This window comes from Penicillium arizonense (assembly GCF_001773325.1).
Source record: "Penicillium arizonense strain CBS 141311 chromosome Unknown PENARI_contig019, whole genome shotgun sequence".
NCBI lineage: Eukaryota > Fungi > Ascomycota > Eurotiomycetes > Eurotiales > Aspergillaceae > Penicillium > Penicillium arizonense.
Window position 1 is genome coordinate 506,165 of NW_019173296.1, and position 15,687 is coordinate 521,851.

Genomic DNA, 15,687 nt, shown 5'->3' on the forward strand with positions numbered 1-15,687 from the left:
CTGGTAACAAAAGAGAAGAAAAGGAAGAGGAAGAGGAAAGAAAACGTCCGGCATTTGTTGCGAAGAATTTGAATGAGAAAGAGAGAGGCTGGGTGACAAGAAAAAGGAAAGCGTTTCAAATGATAGGATAAGAGTGCACTGGATCAGCCAAAAGGTACTGGACTTCATACTGAACTGAGTGAGAGTATCAACTTTGCCCATAGGGAGGACTCAACGAAGCAAGGAATTAAGTAACCACATCCACAAGTAATAATAATAATAATAATAGAAAGAAAGGAAGGAAGCCAAGAAAACTCGTAGGTCACAGTGCACTAATCTCGAATATAGAACGAGCTCCGGTCAGTCCAAGCGAGTCCCGTGGTATCGAGATGACTGGGAATTGCTGGGCTTTCCGGACGAGGGAGAGGATGGAAGAACTGCGATCAACAAGGTACGCCAACGCCAATCTCACCGAAGCACATGCGCAGAGAACACACATATCCAGGTAGTTGAGAGACAAGAAAGCAAAACAGGTCGAATATCCGCGCAAACGCACTAGAACAATGATCAAATGTACAAACAAGGGTATATCGGAGGTGAAGCACCTGAAGGACCGTTAAGACTTTTACACGTTCACAGGCTGTCGCCGGCGCCTGTCTCAACACCGTCGGCTGAGTATGATATGCTAGGATCGAAGCCAAAGCCGGTGGCATCGGCGTCGGTGTTGAGGAACGTATCGAAGTCAAAGTTCTCCAGAATGTCTGGGTTTTCCAGCGCGCTGAAGTCAAGGTTAAATGCGTGAGCCTATGCGAGGTCAGTGTCTGTTTTCCAAGCCAGTACCTGTCAAGACTTGTAAGAGCGCATACATCAGGAATACTCAGGTCAGTGAAAGGTTGCTGGGTTTGGTCAGGCGGCGGCTGAACCATAGGCGGAGGGGCAGGTGCCGAGGGCTGTCCCTGCCCAGCCCCATTCGCTCCGTTCTTGTTGAAGGAGTTGGGATGTTGAGGTGTGACAGGAGTTGATGGAGTCGGCGTTGGCGCAGTGTCTGCGGCTTCGGTGGAAGGAGTGGCACCTGCAGCTGCAGCTGCAGCGGCAGCCTTCTTGGTGGGCCGCTTGAGTTCAAGTTAGCAAATACACACAACTGAATAGCAAGGAGATACAAACCTTGCGGGTGTCCTTGGTGTCCTTCTTGCCCTTCGGTGCGGGCTTGTTAGACTGCTGGGGTGTAGGTGGGGCATTGCCAGCGGTCTGTGGGGATGCTGGCTGGCCACGACCAGCGTTGGGCCCTGTGACGGGTGGCGCGGAGGGCGGAGGCATTGCGCTTCGTTCCTGCGGGGTTCCAGCCTGAGGCTGGCCCGCAGGTGAATGCTGCATAGGCATCGGTTGTTGCCCTTGCGGCCATTGTCCACTAGGCATACGCTGGGCGTTAGCCGGAATGGGCTGACCCATTTGAGCTCCAGAGAAAGCAGGATTGGAACTGGGAGGTCGCATATTCGGCCCAGGGAAGAACTGAGCTGCCATTTCCGGTGGCATTTGACCGCCATTGAGGTTCATGGATCCGGGAGATCCACGCTGGGACATGTCGGCCGCGCTGGGCGAGCCAGGAAGTCCATTTTGAGGCATCTTGGGCGTGCCTCGTTTCATTTGGTCGCTGGGGTTAGGAGAAGCGCCCGCCCGACTGCCCGGAGAAGTGCCAGGTGGCAAACCTCCTTGACCGGGCATTGGGGGCTGGCCATCAGCACGGGCCATGCTATCCTGCTCTTGACGAGCCATCATCAGGCGCCGCTTATTCTGCTGTTCGAGCAGCATAAGCTGCATTTGATAATCTTGGAGTGCATGGTTACCATGCTGAGGGCCAGGTGTCTGCATACCAGGCCGAACCTGGGGGAGCTGACCGGTGGCGCCGTAGTAATCACCATTCATCTGATATAGTGCTTGGCCATCCGGCATCCCCACCATATCGGTCTGATTTGGCATAACACCGGGATTCATCATACCACCATTTGAGATACCCTGGGAATTTGATGCTGAGCGAAAGTGATGAAAGGCCAAGTTTTGAGCATATACCTGCATATTCTTCTGCTGCGCAGCCTGTCCTTGTTGCTGATACTGCTGGAATTGCGCCGGAGTCAACCCCCGCTGCATGCCATTTTGCAACATCATTGCCTGCGGATTGGGCTGCCCAGGCATTCCTTGTCCTTGTCCACGACCGTTCGGTGCGAGCTGTTGTCCGTTGACAGCGCCTTCGAGGCGGGGGCGTTTCGACGGCGAAGGAGCGTTGTCGGCAGACGCAGGTGACTGTGGCCGATGCCCAGCCATTTCCATGTCAGATTGGTCCCGTTGCATTTGCTGCATCATTTGCATTTGCTGGGTCTTTTGGAACTGTGCCATCTGTTGTTGCTGTTGCGAGCTACAGAAGATCAAGTTAGTACGGCGTCCACCCCCAATTCGACACCTGCCGTGGGGAAAAGTAGTGAGATAGAGCATACAGTCCAGAGGTGTTGTTCTGCAGCACTGTTTTCTGCAGGTTAGGTGGCACCATGCCATTCTGTCTGCGCAGCTGGTTCATTTGAGCAGGCATCATAGGTTGCTGTCTCATAAACTGATTATGTTGTTGTTCTCGCAGACGCATGAAGTTCTGGGGTTTGATCAGTTGGTGATGCGCATCTTTGGCAGAAAACATTCACACACCTGGTTATGCTGAAGATACTGTCGGACGTCATTGCTGTTGCCCTTCTTTCGTTGGGCCCAGAAGAAATCCCAGAAGAGGCTGAACCAGTCTAGCAAGAATGACGAGGGGCTTTCGCTGGGGAGACTTGGACGGGGGAGATCATCTGGGATCTTGATCTTCTCACCGTCCTTTCCATCAGTCATCATGGCATCTGGATCCATGCCATTCATGTCGCCATCACGCCGATTGCCAGGGCTGGTCTTAGGGTTGTTGTCGGTGTTGAGTTTGATGGATTCATCTTGCACAAGTGCGCGAGCGCAGTCGTGGTAGCCACGCTTCAAAAAGTAATCGTAAATGTACGTGTTGAGGTTATTGATCATGATGTCGGGATTATTCATAGTGCCGTCGTTACGGGAGGCCGTGGATCCGTTGTTTATCATAGGAACTCCACCAACTGGGACCCCAGCGCCGGGGTTCATTCCGACATTCATCTGGTTCATGGTGGCGAACGGTGGAACTGCAACCACCCTTGCCTGTGGTTTCGTGGAAGATCAAATCGAACGTAGGAAAGTTCCGACGCGCGACCACCGTCTCAGGCCAGTTAGCCTAACGCGGGGTTATGTAGGCGACGCGTGGGAATGGATGCGGAGGTGAAGCGGTGAACGCTTCCCAAGGACGAAGGCTCGCGGACTCAGCAACGCGTATACGTGGCTGCGCAAACCGGCTGGATATGAGATCGCAAAATGGGACGGAGGGCGATAAGTTTTCCGGGTCACTGGTGACACCTTATTCCAGAGTACCCACGCGACGGGATCGAAACGAGAGTATCGAGGGTCGAAGGCGCCGGCGATATGCTGGAGAAATTGATGAGCACTTTTCAGGGTATTAGAAGACTTCGAATGCCAAGTGCAGGAGCGGATGCGCGGTGTATAGGAAGTGGGCGATGACGGAGGTACAAGGAGGCGGAAACTGCGCACAGGCGAGGTGGTTGGTATGGGGGGGGCGGGCGCCAGTCAAGCCCGATCGGGCAGAATCGCAGGCAGGAGAACACCAAGCCAGGTACCAGAAAAGACAAACTCCCAAGGGCAAGAAAAGAGCAGATTAGGAATAGGGGCAGTCTTAAAGAGATGTGGATCTCACAGTGGGAAGGGAACGGATTGAGAGAGAGCCGGGGGTACTGCTCTGCGTTCTGCGGGAGAATCGCTTGTTCGGAGCGGATCAACCTGTTCGGAGGTCGGGGCTGGGGATGGCGCTGTCAAGCGTATTTCTGGGAATGCACCGCTCTGATAACCATTGAATGTGCAGTCTGCGCAGCTGAATGTAAATAATTAGAGAGAAAGATCAGAGCAGAGGAGTACAGTGAAGCAAAGACGTAGGAACGCAGAAAAGTCAGACTGGTGATATGATACCTGTGATGGGCCCAGCGATGGATCCCAGCGGGAGTCTAAAAAGTAGAGTAAGCCACTCTACACAAAAAGGAGATGAGAAGATCGGGCGATCCAGGAGATCCGAATAATTGATAGGACAATTGAAGCGAAAGCGATGGGAAGAGAAGAAAATTGATCTGTAGAGAAGTTGAGGGGCGATGGGTAATATATGACAGTACCTGACAGATACAGTGCTACTTACTTGGATTCTGGACAATAACAGTTATATGGTATAGACTGATTCTGCAGACATGGTAGCATGGCTGGCATATATTGACATTATTGCATTATACAAGTTATAATATGGTCACTTGTTAGCTATATAGGCAGGACATTGTTGTATATACAAAGTTGTCTGAATTTGGCTAGTAAAGTGGTACTGTATATTGTCCATTCTCCCTTACTATACTCCGTATATCAGAGGCATATAGATCACACTCTGGATAATAGTTTACGTATGTCTAGAAGACTTAAAAGCAGCGTTAGTAGCAAGTTATTAGGATATTGAGAGGATCATCGTCAGGTCACAGTTGTAATACAAACCCCAGAATAACAACATCAATACAATACAGCGTCATAACCTAATCGAGCTCTGATTGATCGACGTATAACTTATCAAAAGATCATGCAACTACATGTACACTACACTCGACCAACTCGACTGGTCGCAAGCCCCTGTCCTCTCTTAGGTTTAGAACCTTTCATTATGAAGAAGTGCCCCTGCCATGCTAGTAATAAATCGCGTGGCGGGGTGTTCAGAGATACATCATAAAGCCTAATTGCAGGTGTACAAGAAATAGAAGCAATAGGGGCCGGTGAACTCGGATCAATTCCCCCAATATGGCCAATGAAAAGAAACCCCTGGAACGCCCATGTAGGTGTTAATGCACAAGATCTCGCTTTTCACTCTTCTTCCGGCGGCATCTCATCTTCGATGTATCGTACAAGCGAGACCCGCATCTCCGTCGTCTCATCTCCGCGCAGCACGTCGCTAACAAAGTGTGCCTCGATCTGCATTTGAACCTGGTTTCCGGATCAGCCATCGGGTCCAGGACAGAGGAACCTAGTCCGGTTTGTGGGCTAAATGGAGTGCTTACCATTTCCAGTGACCCTCGGAGGACACCACATAGAATATTGGAGAACCACAGCTCATCTTGGGCCCGTCCATCATCGGGAAGTTCCACAAAGTCTGCCAAGGGGTTGTCTTCGAAGATAAGAGAGAACTGGTTGTTGTCGCTTGCCCAATTCGTGACCGTCGGTGTTACGTTTAGGAAGATCTTAAAGCCAACCTGATCGGAATGTCAGCCATGTCTCTGTAACTAGCTGGTATAGTGGCACCCACTTTCGCAATCATATCTGCTGTCTCTCTAAAGTTGGCGCATCGCCCGACACCTGACTTGGCCAGGAAGTCTTCGATCAGGCGCATTCCGATATTGTATCCCATCTTGTCCAACTGCTTATTAACCTCCTGGTAGTCGCTGTCGTAGTCCTGACATAATTGTGCAACGATCGTTCCGTAGGTTAATGTGACCAGCTCTGCGTTCACTTTATCGACTCTAGTTCTGCGAGGGAATAGCTGGTTAGCTTGGGTTCGAGGACGGAATGCAGTCGAGTAAATTGAGAATGGCTTCTCGGTTATTATAGGGGTTTGTGGGTTGACTGACTTCCATATTCTGCGTGGAATCCAATAATTAGCAGATATTCCAGATAAAGCATTGGAGTCTACTTACTCTTCTCCTATTCTTGAGGTTTTGTTGGCCGACATCTTGAGGGTCACGCTCCGAGAGCCTTCGGGTGTTGATAGAATAGGTGAATGAGAAGCACCCAAGTAAGCACAGATAAACGCGACAGTCAACAACTGATCAATGGTGATTGCGGGGGAGTCGGTGATTGTTGGAGAGGCTGATGTACACAATCCGCTCACCGCCGAGAGCGGGATTATCGTTCTTCCCGCAGCTTCTCATCGCCGTGGAACTTTTGCTCTCCACCACTCTTTAGGTTGCGATTGGTCCCCGATCCTTTTTTCTTACTTCTTGCATACCCCAAGGCGCGCTTGCGAAAATGTCCGGCGAGAAACGTCCGGCGCCCGAGGCCTTCGGGACCTCACACCAGCTCGTGGTCAAAAGAAACAAGGCCGACGCCGAACTCAACGCGGGAACCACACTGGTCAAGGGCTCGTCGCAAAATGGAGCTCTGGTTCAATCTGTATGCGCCATTGTTACACTAAAAGCTTGGAAGAAACAGTCAGCTAATCGGAGTCTGCAGGTACCTCGCACGAGCGGGTTAGATGCTCCCATTATGGAGCTCACAGGTGAGATACTTTTGTCAATTTAAGTGTATACATGCGCTGATAAGAGGGATGCTAGGTCACTCTGGTGAAGTCTTCACGGCACGATTCGACCCTACTGCTCAGCATATCGCATCCGGCTCGATGGACCGTTCCATCTGTATGTCTTGCCTTTGATCTCACATGGCTCAATTCAACCGTCGAATACATTACTGATCGAGATCTGTGAATAGTACTTTGGAACACATATGGACAATGCGAAAATTACGGCCAATTGACAGGCCACCGGGGAGCCGTGTTAGATCTCCAGTGGTCACGGGATTCCCGGTCACTGTTCTCGGCATCCGCAGATATGACTCTTGGAAGCTGGGATGTCGAGACAGGCGAGCGAGTACGTCGCCACATGGGCCACGAGGAAATCGTCAATTGCCTCGATATCAGCAAGAGAGGACAGGAGTTGCTAGTCAGTGGCAGTGACGATGGTTGCATCGGCATCTGGGATCCTCGACAGAAGGACGCTCTGGATTACCTCCAGACCGAGCTTCCCATTACCGCAGTAGCACTGTCCGAGGCAGGTAATGAGATTTACAGTGGAGGTATTGATAACACAATCCACGCCTGGGATCTTCGGAAGAAGGCTGTGGTCTACTCCATGGCTGGCCACACAGACACTATTACTTCGTTACAAATCTCGCCAGACTCGCAGACTCTGTTGTCTAATTCCCACGACTCAACTGTTCGCACATGGGACATTCGTCCCTTCGCCCCTACCAACCGGCAAGTGAAGACGTACGACGGCGCTCCTGTCGGGCTTGAGAAGAACCTCATTCGGGCCAGCTGGGACCCCAAGGGTGAGAAGATTGCTGCCGGTAGCGGTGATCGGAGTGTGGTTGTTTGGGAGGCCAAGACCGGGAAATTGCTGTACAAGCTTCCCGGTCACAAGGGCACTGTCAACGACGTACGCTTCTCTCCCAACGACGAGCCAATTAGTGAGTTATTCCGCTCTGTGTACTTGAACAATTTCTAACATGTCGCAGTTGTTTCGTGCTCGTCCGATCGGAACCTGATGCTTGGAGAGCTAGGCAAGTGAGCATAAGTGATAATAATGTTATAATGAAGATAAGCGGGCGTCAAATTCATCTTTTCAAACAGCTTGACATATAAATATTCTCGCCCAAGAGCCAGAAGACCAGCTAAGCAGGTCGATGGCTTCGAAGCCCTGTGAGTATGGCTGGGAACTGCAAAAAATAGCTAGGAAGTCACTGGCTTGGGTCCTCTATGGTCCGATGAATTGTACACTAAAATCTACTGTGACTTTGCTCCGTAGTAGACAGGTAAACTATATAAGAAAGTAGAAGCATATAGAGCGGAATGATGCAACGCGGCGCGGCAACAAAAGTTTCCCAAATTGGCTTATCTGGCCGTATCCAACACTCCACCTCACCCTTGAGTGACCGAGTTCTCTACTCCCTCAGGTCCTTAGAAGGCCCTCTCCCATCCATGATACCTGCACTTAGATCCCCGTGAAGCGCGACGGAGCTTACAGATGTCCTCCCTCCGCTCCGCCGGGAGGGTGGTGTTCTGGGCCATCCTCCTGTGGTTCACTGTCGCCCATGGTATGAGAGACAGCCAGGTAAAGGAGCTAAGGTAAGATGCCGTTGTTTTCGACTATTCTATCGTCTAAAGGCTAGACCACTAACTCCTGTGCTTATGTAGACAAGAAACGGAGCGCATGTTCTTCCACGGCTTCGAGAACTACTTGCAATACGCGTTCCCCGAAGACGAATTGCGCGCGCTGACCTGCGGTCCTCTGTTTCGCGACGAGAAGAATCCAGAGAATAACGATGTCTTGGGGAATTACTCCTTGACTTTGATTGACAGCTTGTCGTCGCTGGCAATCATCTCGTCGAGTCCGGACAGTGGTGAGCGTGCCTTGGCGCATTTCCAAAACGGTGTTCAGGACTTCGTTAGGCTATATGGCGATGGCTCGGACGGCCCTGCTGGTCAGGGTGAAAGGTCGAGAGGCTTTGATCTGGACAGTAAGGTGCAGTTATTTGAGACTGTGATTCGAGGGCTGGGTATGTTTCCCTCTACTACATAGCGGCCAGTATCGGCTGCGAGTCTTGTACTATCTTATACTAACATTTATGCAGGTGGATTGCTCAGCGCTCATCTTTTTGCCGTTGGCGAGCTGCCCATTACTGGATACGAACCCTCAGCACAGGAAGCCGCCTTCGCAAGCGCATGGGATAAAAGCGATTTTGGGAAGAAAGACCACGGCATTCGATGGGGAAATGGCTTTGTTTATGATGGCCAACTACTTCGGCTTGCGGTGGATTTGGCCCACCGTCTGCTCCCTGCGTTCTACACAGAGACCGGTCTGCCCTACCCCCGAGTCAACCTCCGACACGGAATACCGTTCTACGAAAATGCGCCTCTTAACTTGAATGGCCAGAGCAGCTCGCGCAAACGAAAACCTAAGTATACAGCAACGTCGGAGCCCGCTGAGACTTGTAGTGCTGGTGCGGGTAGTTTGGTCCTCGAACTTACCGTCCTGAGCCGCCTCACTGGTGATGGTCGGTACGAGGATCTGGGGAAAAGAGCATTCTGGGCGGTTTGGAGCCGCCGGAGTGATATTGGACTGCTTGGATTTGGCATTGATGTGGAGTCGGGGAAGTGGGTGGGACCATGGGCTGGTGTAAGGACTTCTATTCCTTCAAATGACAAACACGTACTGATTTTGGTAGATTGGCGCAGGTATTGACAGTTTCTATGAATATGCCGTCAAGGCTTATGTTCTCCTATCAGAGGGTCAACGTTTGCCATTCGATTCTGGAAGCCCCTGGGCAGCATTGGACTCATACTATGATCCTTTGACGGACTATCAGCACACAGCGGAAGCCTTCCGGCAGGTGTGGGAAGAATCCCACGCATCGATCAACCGCCATTTGTTCCGAGGCGAAGGATATCAACATCCCCATCTTATTGTAGGGGATGTGATCACTGGTGCCACACGAGCTTTCTGGATTGATAGCCTGAGCGCTTTCTATCCAGGAGTTCTCGCTTTGGATGGAAAGTTGGATGAAGCAATTCAGATTCACCTCCTGACCACCGCGATTTGGACTCGCTACTCGGGTATTCCTGAGCGGTGGAACGTGGCCACGGGTGACATTGACAACGGCATGCCGTGGTACGGAGGTCGGCCAGAGTTCATCGAATCTAACTATTACATTTACCGGGCAACTCAAGATCCCTGGTATTTGCATGTTGGCGAGATGGTCCTCAGCGACCTTAAGCGGCGATGCTGGACCAAGTGTGGCTGGGCTGGCATCCGAAACGTTCTGACTGGTGAACTTATTGATCGAATGGAGAGTTTTTTCATTGGTGAAACCGCCAAGTACCTCTTCCTGCTGTTTGACCAGGACCATCCGTTGAACAGGATTGATGCACCCTGGGTCTTCAATACTGAAGGACATCCTCTCATTATTCCTAAAAAGAAGGCATTGCCACCTCGCCAAGCTTCGCCGCCACCAGCAGGACAGGAGCTCGCAGAGGGAACATGTCAAATCATCCCTTCTCCTTTCTTCGGTGTATCATCCACTGCATCCCGCTCGGATATCTTCCATGCTGCCACTTTGGCTCGCTTGGATCTGATGCCCAATCGTGGGGGCGCCCAGGGTCCTATCTTGGAAGACTCATCCGAGCATCAAAGTGTATTTGCGTCCGATCTCTCCTCACCAACCAACTATACATTCTACCCATGGACACTTCCCCCTCAGCTGGTCCCCTTTGATGCCACTAGCGCCCCCATGGCCGTTCGACCCACACTCGACATCTCGTTCCCATCGCTTCCAGGTGGCGTAAACCTAGGATCTGGAGCACTGGAACGTGTCCGCGACGGGGTTCTCGTCAAAACAATCGGAGGGCTCCGTCTAAGTATGGTTCAGGATGTACCGCTAGAAGACCCAACACCCGCTGGACAAGACGCGGACGGGTACCGGGTGCAGGTGATCAATAATGTGCCACTAGGCAAAGATGAGAAGGTATATCTATCTCGCCAGATCACCTTTGATGTCGTCGATCCCTATGATCCGAACTTCACCCGGGTCCGCGACAACGCCATGCTAGACCTTGTCATTGACGTTCTTCCAGAGCCCGCTCGCCGACGCAATGATTCGACTCATCCGCGAGATGAGTATTCTGCGTCAGAACATCCACAGCCGCCAGAGTCCCACCTCGGAGACCACAGACCCGCCTCTTCTGTCGACGATGGCGCCATCATCGACTCCCCAGACTCAACTGTAAAGGCCATGCTATCATCTCTGGTGAACTCGGTTTCTTCGTTGCTTCGTGACGAGCCGACTGAGGCTGCACCGCTTCGATTGAGTCTTCCTGCTTCTATTGCTACGGGGGTTGGTTCAGGCCCGCTCCCGGACACCGAAGATGCCGTCATCATGTCAATACTTGGCAAAACATCTACCAGCCGTCTAACATGGTCAAGTATATACTTTGTTGATGAAATCTGTGACGAAAAGGTTCTGCGTGAGGTCGTTCAGAACCACGAGGTACTTGTTATCAAGCGTGGCGGTTGCACTTTTTCAGAAAAGCTACGCAACATCGCCGCGTACCGGCCAACACGGTCTGCACTGAAGCTCATTGTTGTTGTCTCATACGATGACGTCCCACCAGAAAGCGAGGAGAAGAAAGGGTCAAAATATCAATCTGACTTCTCCATCGCCGCTGTTCGTGCCGAGTCAACCCTCATCCGCCCACACCTCGACGAGGCGCAAATGACAGCTAGCGGTATCCCACGCAACCACCTCATCAGCATGGTTATGGTGGGCGGTGGAGATGAAACCTACCAACTTCTTCGCCATGCAGGCGGCATCGGTGTCAAGAGACGATACACCATGCGTTCTCAGGGCGTCCCAATCACGAATTTATACATTGTTTGAATGTACGCAAATATACCCTTTGAAGAAATGAAGACACTGGAATTATTGTGCATTTGCTTGGATGTACATAGGTCTATAAATCCGATTTAGCCAAGCTCGAACTCAGGAGAATGCAGCTACCTCAAAATTAACAAAATAACCACCAACTTCCCTTCCACCCAACAGTTCAAAGCCTCGACTTCTCCTCCATCTCAGCCTGAACCTTCCTCCAAGACTCAATCCCCCTCCTCGCAGCAGTTTCAACACTAACACTCCCATCCCTCAACCTCCGATCAAAAACCTCCATAGAAACCCACCCCTTGAACCCCATCTCAACAATCCAAGCCCTCGCAATCTCCCCAATGGGCAAATACCCCCCAAACTCGCTCTCGAACGGAAACGGGCGTGCATGTCTCGACCAGGTAAACTCCTTCGCTTCACCAGGCACAGCCCACGGATGCGTAACAGAATAAGGCGGATCAAAGCGCTCACCATCAGAGAGCTGAACGTAGAATAGCTTCTCGAGGGGACAATCCCGAACAAACCGACGCAATGAATCAGGTAACCTTTCTTCCGCGTACATCTGTTTCCCAGATGCAGAGGAAGGGTCACCCCATATCTTTGTTGCTTCATGGAAGGTATCCATGCACAGACCGAAATTGGGTCTGTTGACGCTGTTTACTAGATCTAGTGCCGATTCCCAGGTTGAGTGGTTCGTTCCCCAGGAGAGGGCTTCGTAGGCAATTGATACTGTCGGTTTGGTGGCGCTAGCTAGGTCGGCTAGGGCTTGCATTTCTGTGGTTATTACTGCTGCGTCACGGCTGCAGTCGTTTGTGAAGATTGAGGGGACTTGGAGGTACGGTGCTTTGAGGAGTCGGGCAATTTCGAGCCAGTGCTTTGCGAGTTGGAGTCTTGTTTCCAGGGGGGAGTTGGCGCCTTCGAAGTTCTCAAATGGGGCGAGGGAGAGGGCCTTAATGTTGTTTTTGTTGCAGATTTGGTTGATCTTTTGGGCTGCTGTATGGATGGGGATATTTTGGGATTTGCTGTATGTTTCTAGGTCTGAGTAGACGATCTCAATGCCGGAGTAGCCATGTTGGGCTGCGGCGCGGATTTTTTCGTCTAGTAGATGGCCTGCGTATAGGCTTAGGGAGACGCTGGCAATTGCTAGTTTGTTGAGTGCCATTATAGAGGTTGGAGATATCTTGGTAGGGTACAAGTGTTGAGGTTGTCTTGATATATCAAAATGAAGCGGAACTCGGTTTCCGAATAGTTCACAGCCCCGCAACGAAGTAGATCTCCAGTCTGTTCATATGCGATCTTTAATTGGCTGCAGGTCTCGGTGATCGATGACCGAATGTGCTCAAGCCTGGTGATCAATGATCTTCCTTGGGGGAAGTATGAGTCCGGGGTTTTCTTGGCTTCGGTTGTAACTATAACCCTCTGGTATTCTTCCTTTTCTTCAATCCTTTTAGACATGTTTATTGGCAGAAAGTGGCACATTTGTAATTCGTTTCATGGGACAGTTAGCAAGTATGATACTCTGATGTCAATCTTCACAATTGTTTTACAACAAAACACCTCAGCAAGTCCCATTAGCAAAGCTACTGCTTTTCGTTCTACAAGTTCAATAGCAATGGGCATCTCATAGCCGATCCGGCCATTCAGCCTCTCCTAGATCACGAGTAATTGTCACTACGAGTTTATCGGCTAATTTCACGCATGTAATGCGGGCACGTGGAGAAGATGGGAGACCCTGCCATGTCTTCCCAGACCATAATGAAAACCCCATCTTAGATTTCTCAAAATTTTGTTTTATCCATAGAAGGGGATCAGTGCCTAGATACTCATCCTCCAAACTGACACTATACTTATTCCGCACGCGGAGGGACGAATTCTCAACAAAGAGTGTACCGACAATCTCCAAGTTAGGCTCTTCTCGGGAAATCAGGTAGGTACTCTTGAAGACTTGCTTTGTCATGGATTGTCTTAAGCCATCTAGGGGGATGATTTGAAGCGCCATAAAGTCGTCTTCGTCTTCGTGCTCGGTGTTTTCGAGGTATTTGAGCTCTTCAATGTATTGTATCAACTCATTTCGTTCATGAAAGCTGATACTGATATGAGGGTCAATGTCAACAAGTCCTGCATATGGCATGCAGACCATTTCATGTGGCATGCACCAGGGATGTGTGAACCAACTATAAAAGACCTGACGTCTGGTCTTCAGGGATGAGTGCAAATGGGCGTATAGATCTTGCAGGTCAGCGCGAGGCATATTTATCAACTTTACCGATGGGCTTGGTGATAATGTCCATTATTTCCCATGGGAATTTAGCAAGTGGTTTAGATTTCATATAGAGAATAAGCGGAAAGCCGAAGTTGGGAAATTGGAAACTTGGTTGTCTTCTTTATAGCTGTGGTCCGATGCCACATCCAACGCTTAGTTCCATGATATTACTATGATATGAGTATTATGCACGTATATTTACCCTCAAATTGCTGCACCTCCAAGGAAAGAACACCGTGGACGTTCATATCCCCGCAATTGGAGTCCAAATCACCTCATACTTCACCCACTTTGCCTACTTCTCCCCTCCAACCTTCTGAATGCCACCAAAATAACCTGAACATCATCACCCAAATCCGAAACAATGCCCTCCAACTCATCCCAAACAAACCCACCCCCAACAGAAGCACACACATCAACAGCCCAAATCCCAACCCCAACCCTCCGCAAACAAATACACCAAAAACCAAAATACCTCTACTTCGCCTACGGCTCAAACCTCTCCCCAACACAGATGAAATCCCGCTGCCAGATAGACCCAGAAACGTCCTCAACCCCGCTAGCAATAGCAACTCTCCCACACTGGCGCTGGCTCATCTGTGAAGCCGGATACGCAAACGTCCTCCCACCACGTGGACTGCGCGTCCCGAGTCAGGATACCGATATCGCGCATGAAATCACTGTTTCGAGCAGTGTGGATTTGGTTTATGGGGTTCTTTATGCTATGGATATTGGGGATGAGGGGATTTTGGATATGTATGAGGGGGTTGATTCCTCTGCTGGGGATTCAGAGGGGGATTGGGTTGGGGTTGATGTGAGGCCGAGGGAGCAGGCGGATGGGTCTTATAATAAGTGGTTTGTTGAGGCGGAGGTTGTTAGGTGGTTAGATGAGGATGGGCATGGGCATGGGCAGGGGACGGGAAAGGTGCCCGTTTTGGTATATGTGGATGAGAAGTGTGTTCGGGTTGCTAAGCCTAAGTTTGAATACATTGCTAGGATGAATAGGGCTATTCGGGAGTCGGTGGAGTTAGGAGTTCCACAGCGGTGGGTGGATGAGGTTATGAGGAAGTTCATTCCTATGGGTGACAATGGATTGGATATTTGAATATCAAGTGGATAGATGTTAGTTACATAGACTAGACATGATGTCTGTACACATATCAAGTTGCATTCACGCTATTCTATATGGTATCCGATATGCGGTGCTCCAACGTCGACCAGCGAAAGGAGGCTCCGAGCATCGCCTGATCTCCAGACTCGAATACCTGTGGTTGGTTGGCCCGTAGCGGGGACGCGCCGTTCACCGCAAGATCGGGTGCGGTCGGGCTTTTGGAGGGGTCATTATTGTCGGCAATTCCGGTCGTCAAATAAAGATTTTTTGGAGGGCTGAGATGGCGTTAAAGATTAAGCCTGGCCAGAGAGGAGGGTGTACACAGGCGCGGGGAGCTTGTCACGGCCGTGGAGGAACTCGAGCTCGAGGAGGAAGATGAAGCCGAGGAGGTCTCCTCCCATCTTCTTGATCAGCTCACCACCGGCGTAGGCGGAACCACCTGTGGATCCATTAGTATTGCTGTACAATAGGTATAGCGCGCATCACATACCGGTAGCGATAATGTCATCAATCACAAGAACCTTCTGGCCGGGCTTGATGGAGTCGGCCTGCATCTGGAAGAAATCCTGACCATACTCCTTCTCGTAGCCCTGGGTCTCGCAAGGACCGGGGAGCTTGCCCTGCTTGCGCACGGGGACGAAGCTGGCACCAAGGCGCAGCGCCAGGCTGGGGCCCATGAGGAAGCCGCGGGCCTCCAGACCGACGATGACATCGGGCTTCTGGTCGTAATTGGCGCGAATGTGAAGTTCCAGGGAGCGGATGAGGGCCTCGTGGAGAGAAGGATCGGCGAAGATAGGCAGGATATCCTCGAACAGAATGCCCGGAGAAGGGAAGTCCGGGAACTGGCGCAGGGCACCGCGCAGTCTTACCGTAAGACTGGCGAGTTCGGCGGCGCTGGAGGCATCGGAGGCGGGGAGTCCGACTTGGGAGGCATTAGGGAGAGTAGAGGACATGATGAAAGGAAGAGAAGGAGGGGGGGAAAGACGTGATGGGG

At 51.0% G+C, this 15,687-nt stretch overlaps 8 protein-coding genes across 8 annotated transcripts; 3 read left to right on the forward strand and 5 right to left on the reverse strand.

Moving 5' to 3' along the window:
• Positions 1-612: 612 nt before the first annotated feature.
• Positions 613-3,150, reverse strand: somA (putative cAMP-dependent protein kinase pathway protein (Som1); the record flags this gene model as incomplete). Its single annotated transcript, XM_022634789.1, has 5 exons — positions 613-783; positions 846-1,091; positions 1,144-2,389; positions 2,469-2,617; positions 2,671-3,150. 5 exons carry the CDS (start codon positions 3,148-3,150, stop codon positions 613-615), a joined length of 2,292 nt encoding a protein of 763 aa, XP_022485292.1.
• A 1,830-nt stretch (positions 3,151-4,980) lies between these two features.
• On the reverse strand, positions 4,981-5,842 carry PENARI_c019G08747 (TRAPP complex core subunit BET3; the record flags this gene model as incomplete). The annotated part of the gene is made up of 4 exons (XM_022634842.1): positions 4,981-5,100; positions 5,175-5,366; positions 5,420-5,750; positions 5,808-5,842. The coding sequence occupies 4 exons, from the start codon at positions 5,840-5,842 to the stop codon at positions 4,981-4,983; spliced, it is 678 nt and encodes a 225-aa protein (XP_022485341.1).
• A 296-nt stretch (positions 5,843-6,138) lies between these two features.
• PENARI_c019G10183 (WD40 repeat domain-containing protein) lies at positions 6,139-7,454 on the forward strand (the record flags this gene model as incomplete). Its single annotated transcript, XM_022634870.1, has 5 exons — positions 6,139-6,282; positions 6,343-6,388; positions 6,444-6,524; positions 6,598-7,353; positions 7,402-7,454. The coding sequence occupies 5 exons, from the start codon at positions 6,139-6,141 to the stop codon at positions 7,452-7,454; spliced, it is 1,080 nt and encodes a 359-aa protein (XP_022485448.1).
• A 456-nt stretch (positions 7,455-7,910) lies between these two features.
• On the forward strand, positions 7,911-11,319 carry PENARI_c019G02515 (glycoside hydrolase family 47 protein; the record flags this gene model as incomplete). Its single annotated transcript, XM_022634732.1, has 4 exons — positions 7,911-8,011; positions 8,081-8,442; positions 8,518-9,062; positions 9,112-11,319. The coding sequence occupies 4 exons, from the start codon at positions 7,911-7,913 to the stop codon at positions 11,317-11,319; spliced, it is 3,216 nt and encodes a 1,071-aa protein (XP_022485319.1).
• A 166-nt stretch (positions 11,320-11,485) lies between these two features.
• Positions 11,486-12,481, reverse strand: PENARI_c019G01466 (sugar phosphate isomerase/epimerase family protein; the record flags this gene model as incomplete). The annotated part of the gene is made up of 1 exon (XM_022634712.1): positions 11,486-12,481. One exon carries the CDS (start codon positions 12,479-12,481, stop codon positions 11,486-11,488), a length of 996 nt encoding a protein of 331 aa, XP_022485443.1.
• A 459-nt stretch (positions 12,482-12,940) lies between these two features.
• PENARI_c019G03914 (uncharacterized protein) lies at positions 12,941-13,570 on the reverse strand (the record flags this gene model as incomplete). The annotated part of the gene is made up of 1 exon (XM_022634757.1): positions 12,941-13,570. The coding sequence occupies one exon, from the start codon at positions 13,568-13,570 to the stop codon at positions 12,941-12,943; it is 630 nt and encodes a 209-aa protein (XP_022485381.1).
• Positions 13,571-13,946: 376 nt separating this feature from the next.
• Positions 13,947-14,687, forward strand: PENARI_c019G08052 (gamma-glutamylcyclotransferase family protein; the record flags this gene model as incomplete). Its single annotated transcript, XM_022634834.1, has 1 exon — positions 13,947-14,687. The coding sequence occupies one exon, from the start codon at positions 13,947-13,949 to the stop codon at positions 14,685-14,687; it is 741 nt and encodes a 246-aa protein (XP_022485349.1).
• A 299-nt stretch (positions 14,688-14,986) lies between these two features.
• PENARI_c019G00072 (adenine phosphoribosyltransferase APT1) lies at positions 14,987-15,646 on the reverse strand (the record flags this gene model as incomplete). The annotated part of the gene is made up of 2 exons (XM_022634688.1): positions 14,987-15,132; positions 15,184-15,646. 2 exons carry the CDS (start codon positions 15,644-15,646, stop codon positions 14,987-14,989), a joined length of 609 nt encoding a protein of 202 aa, XP_022485239.1.
• Positions 15,647-15,687: the final 41 nt, after the last annotated feature.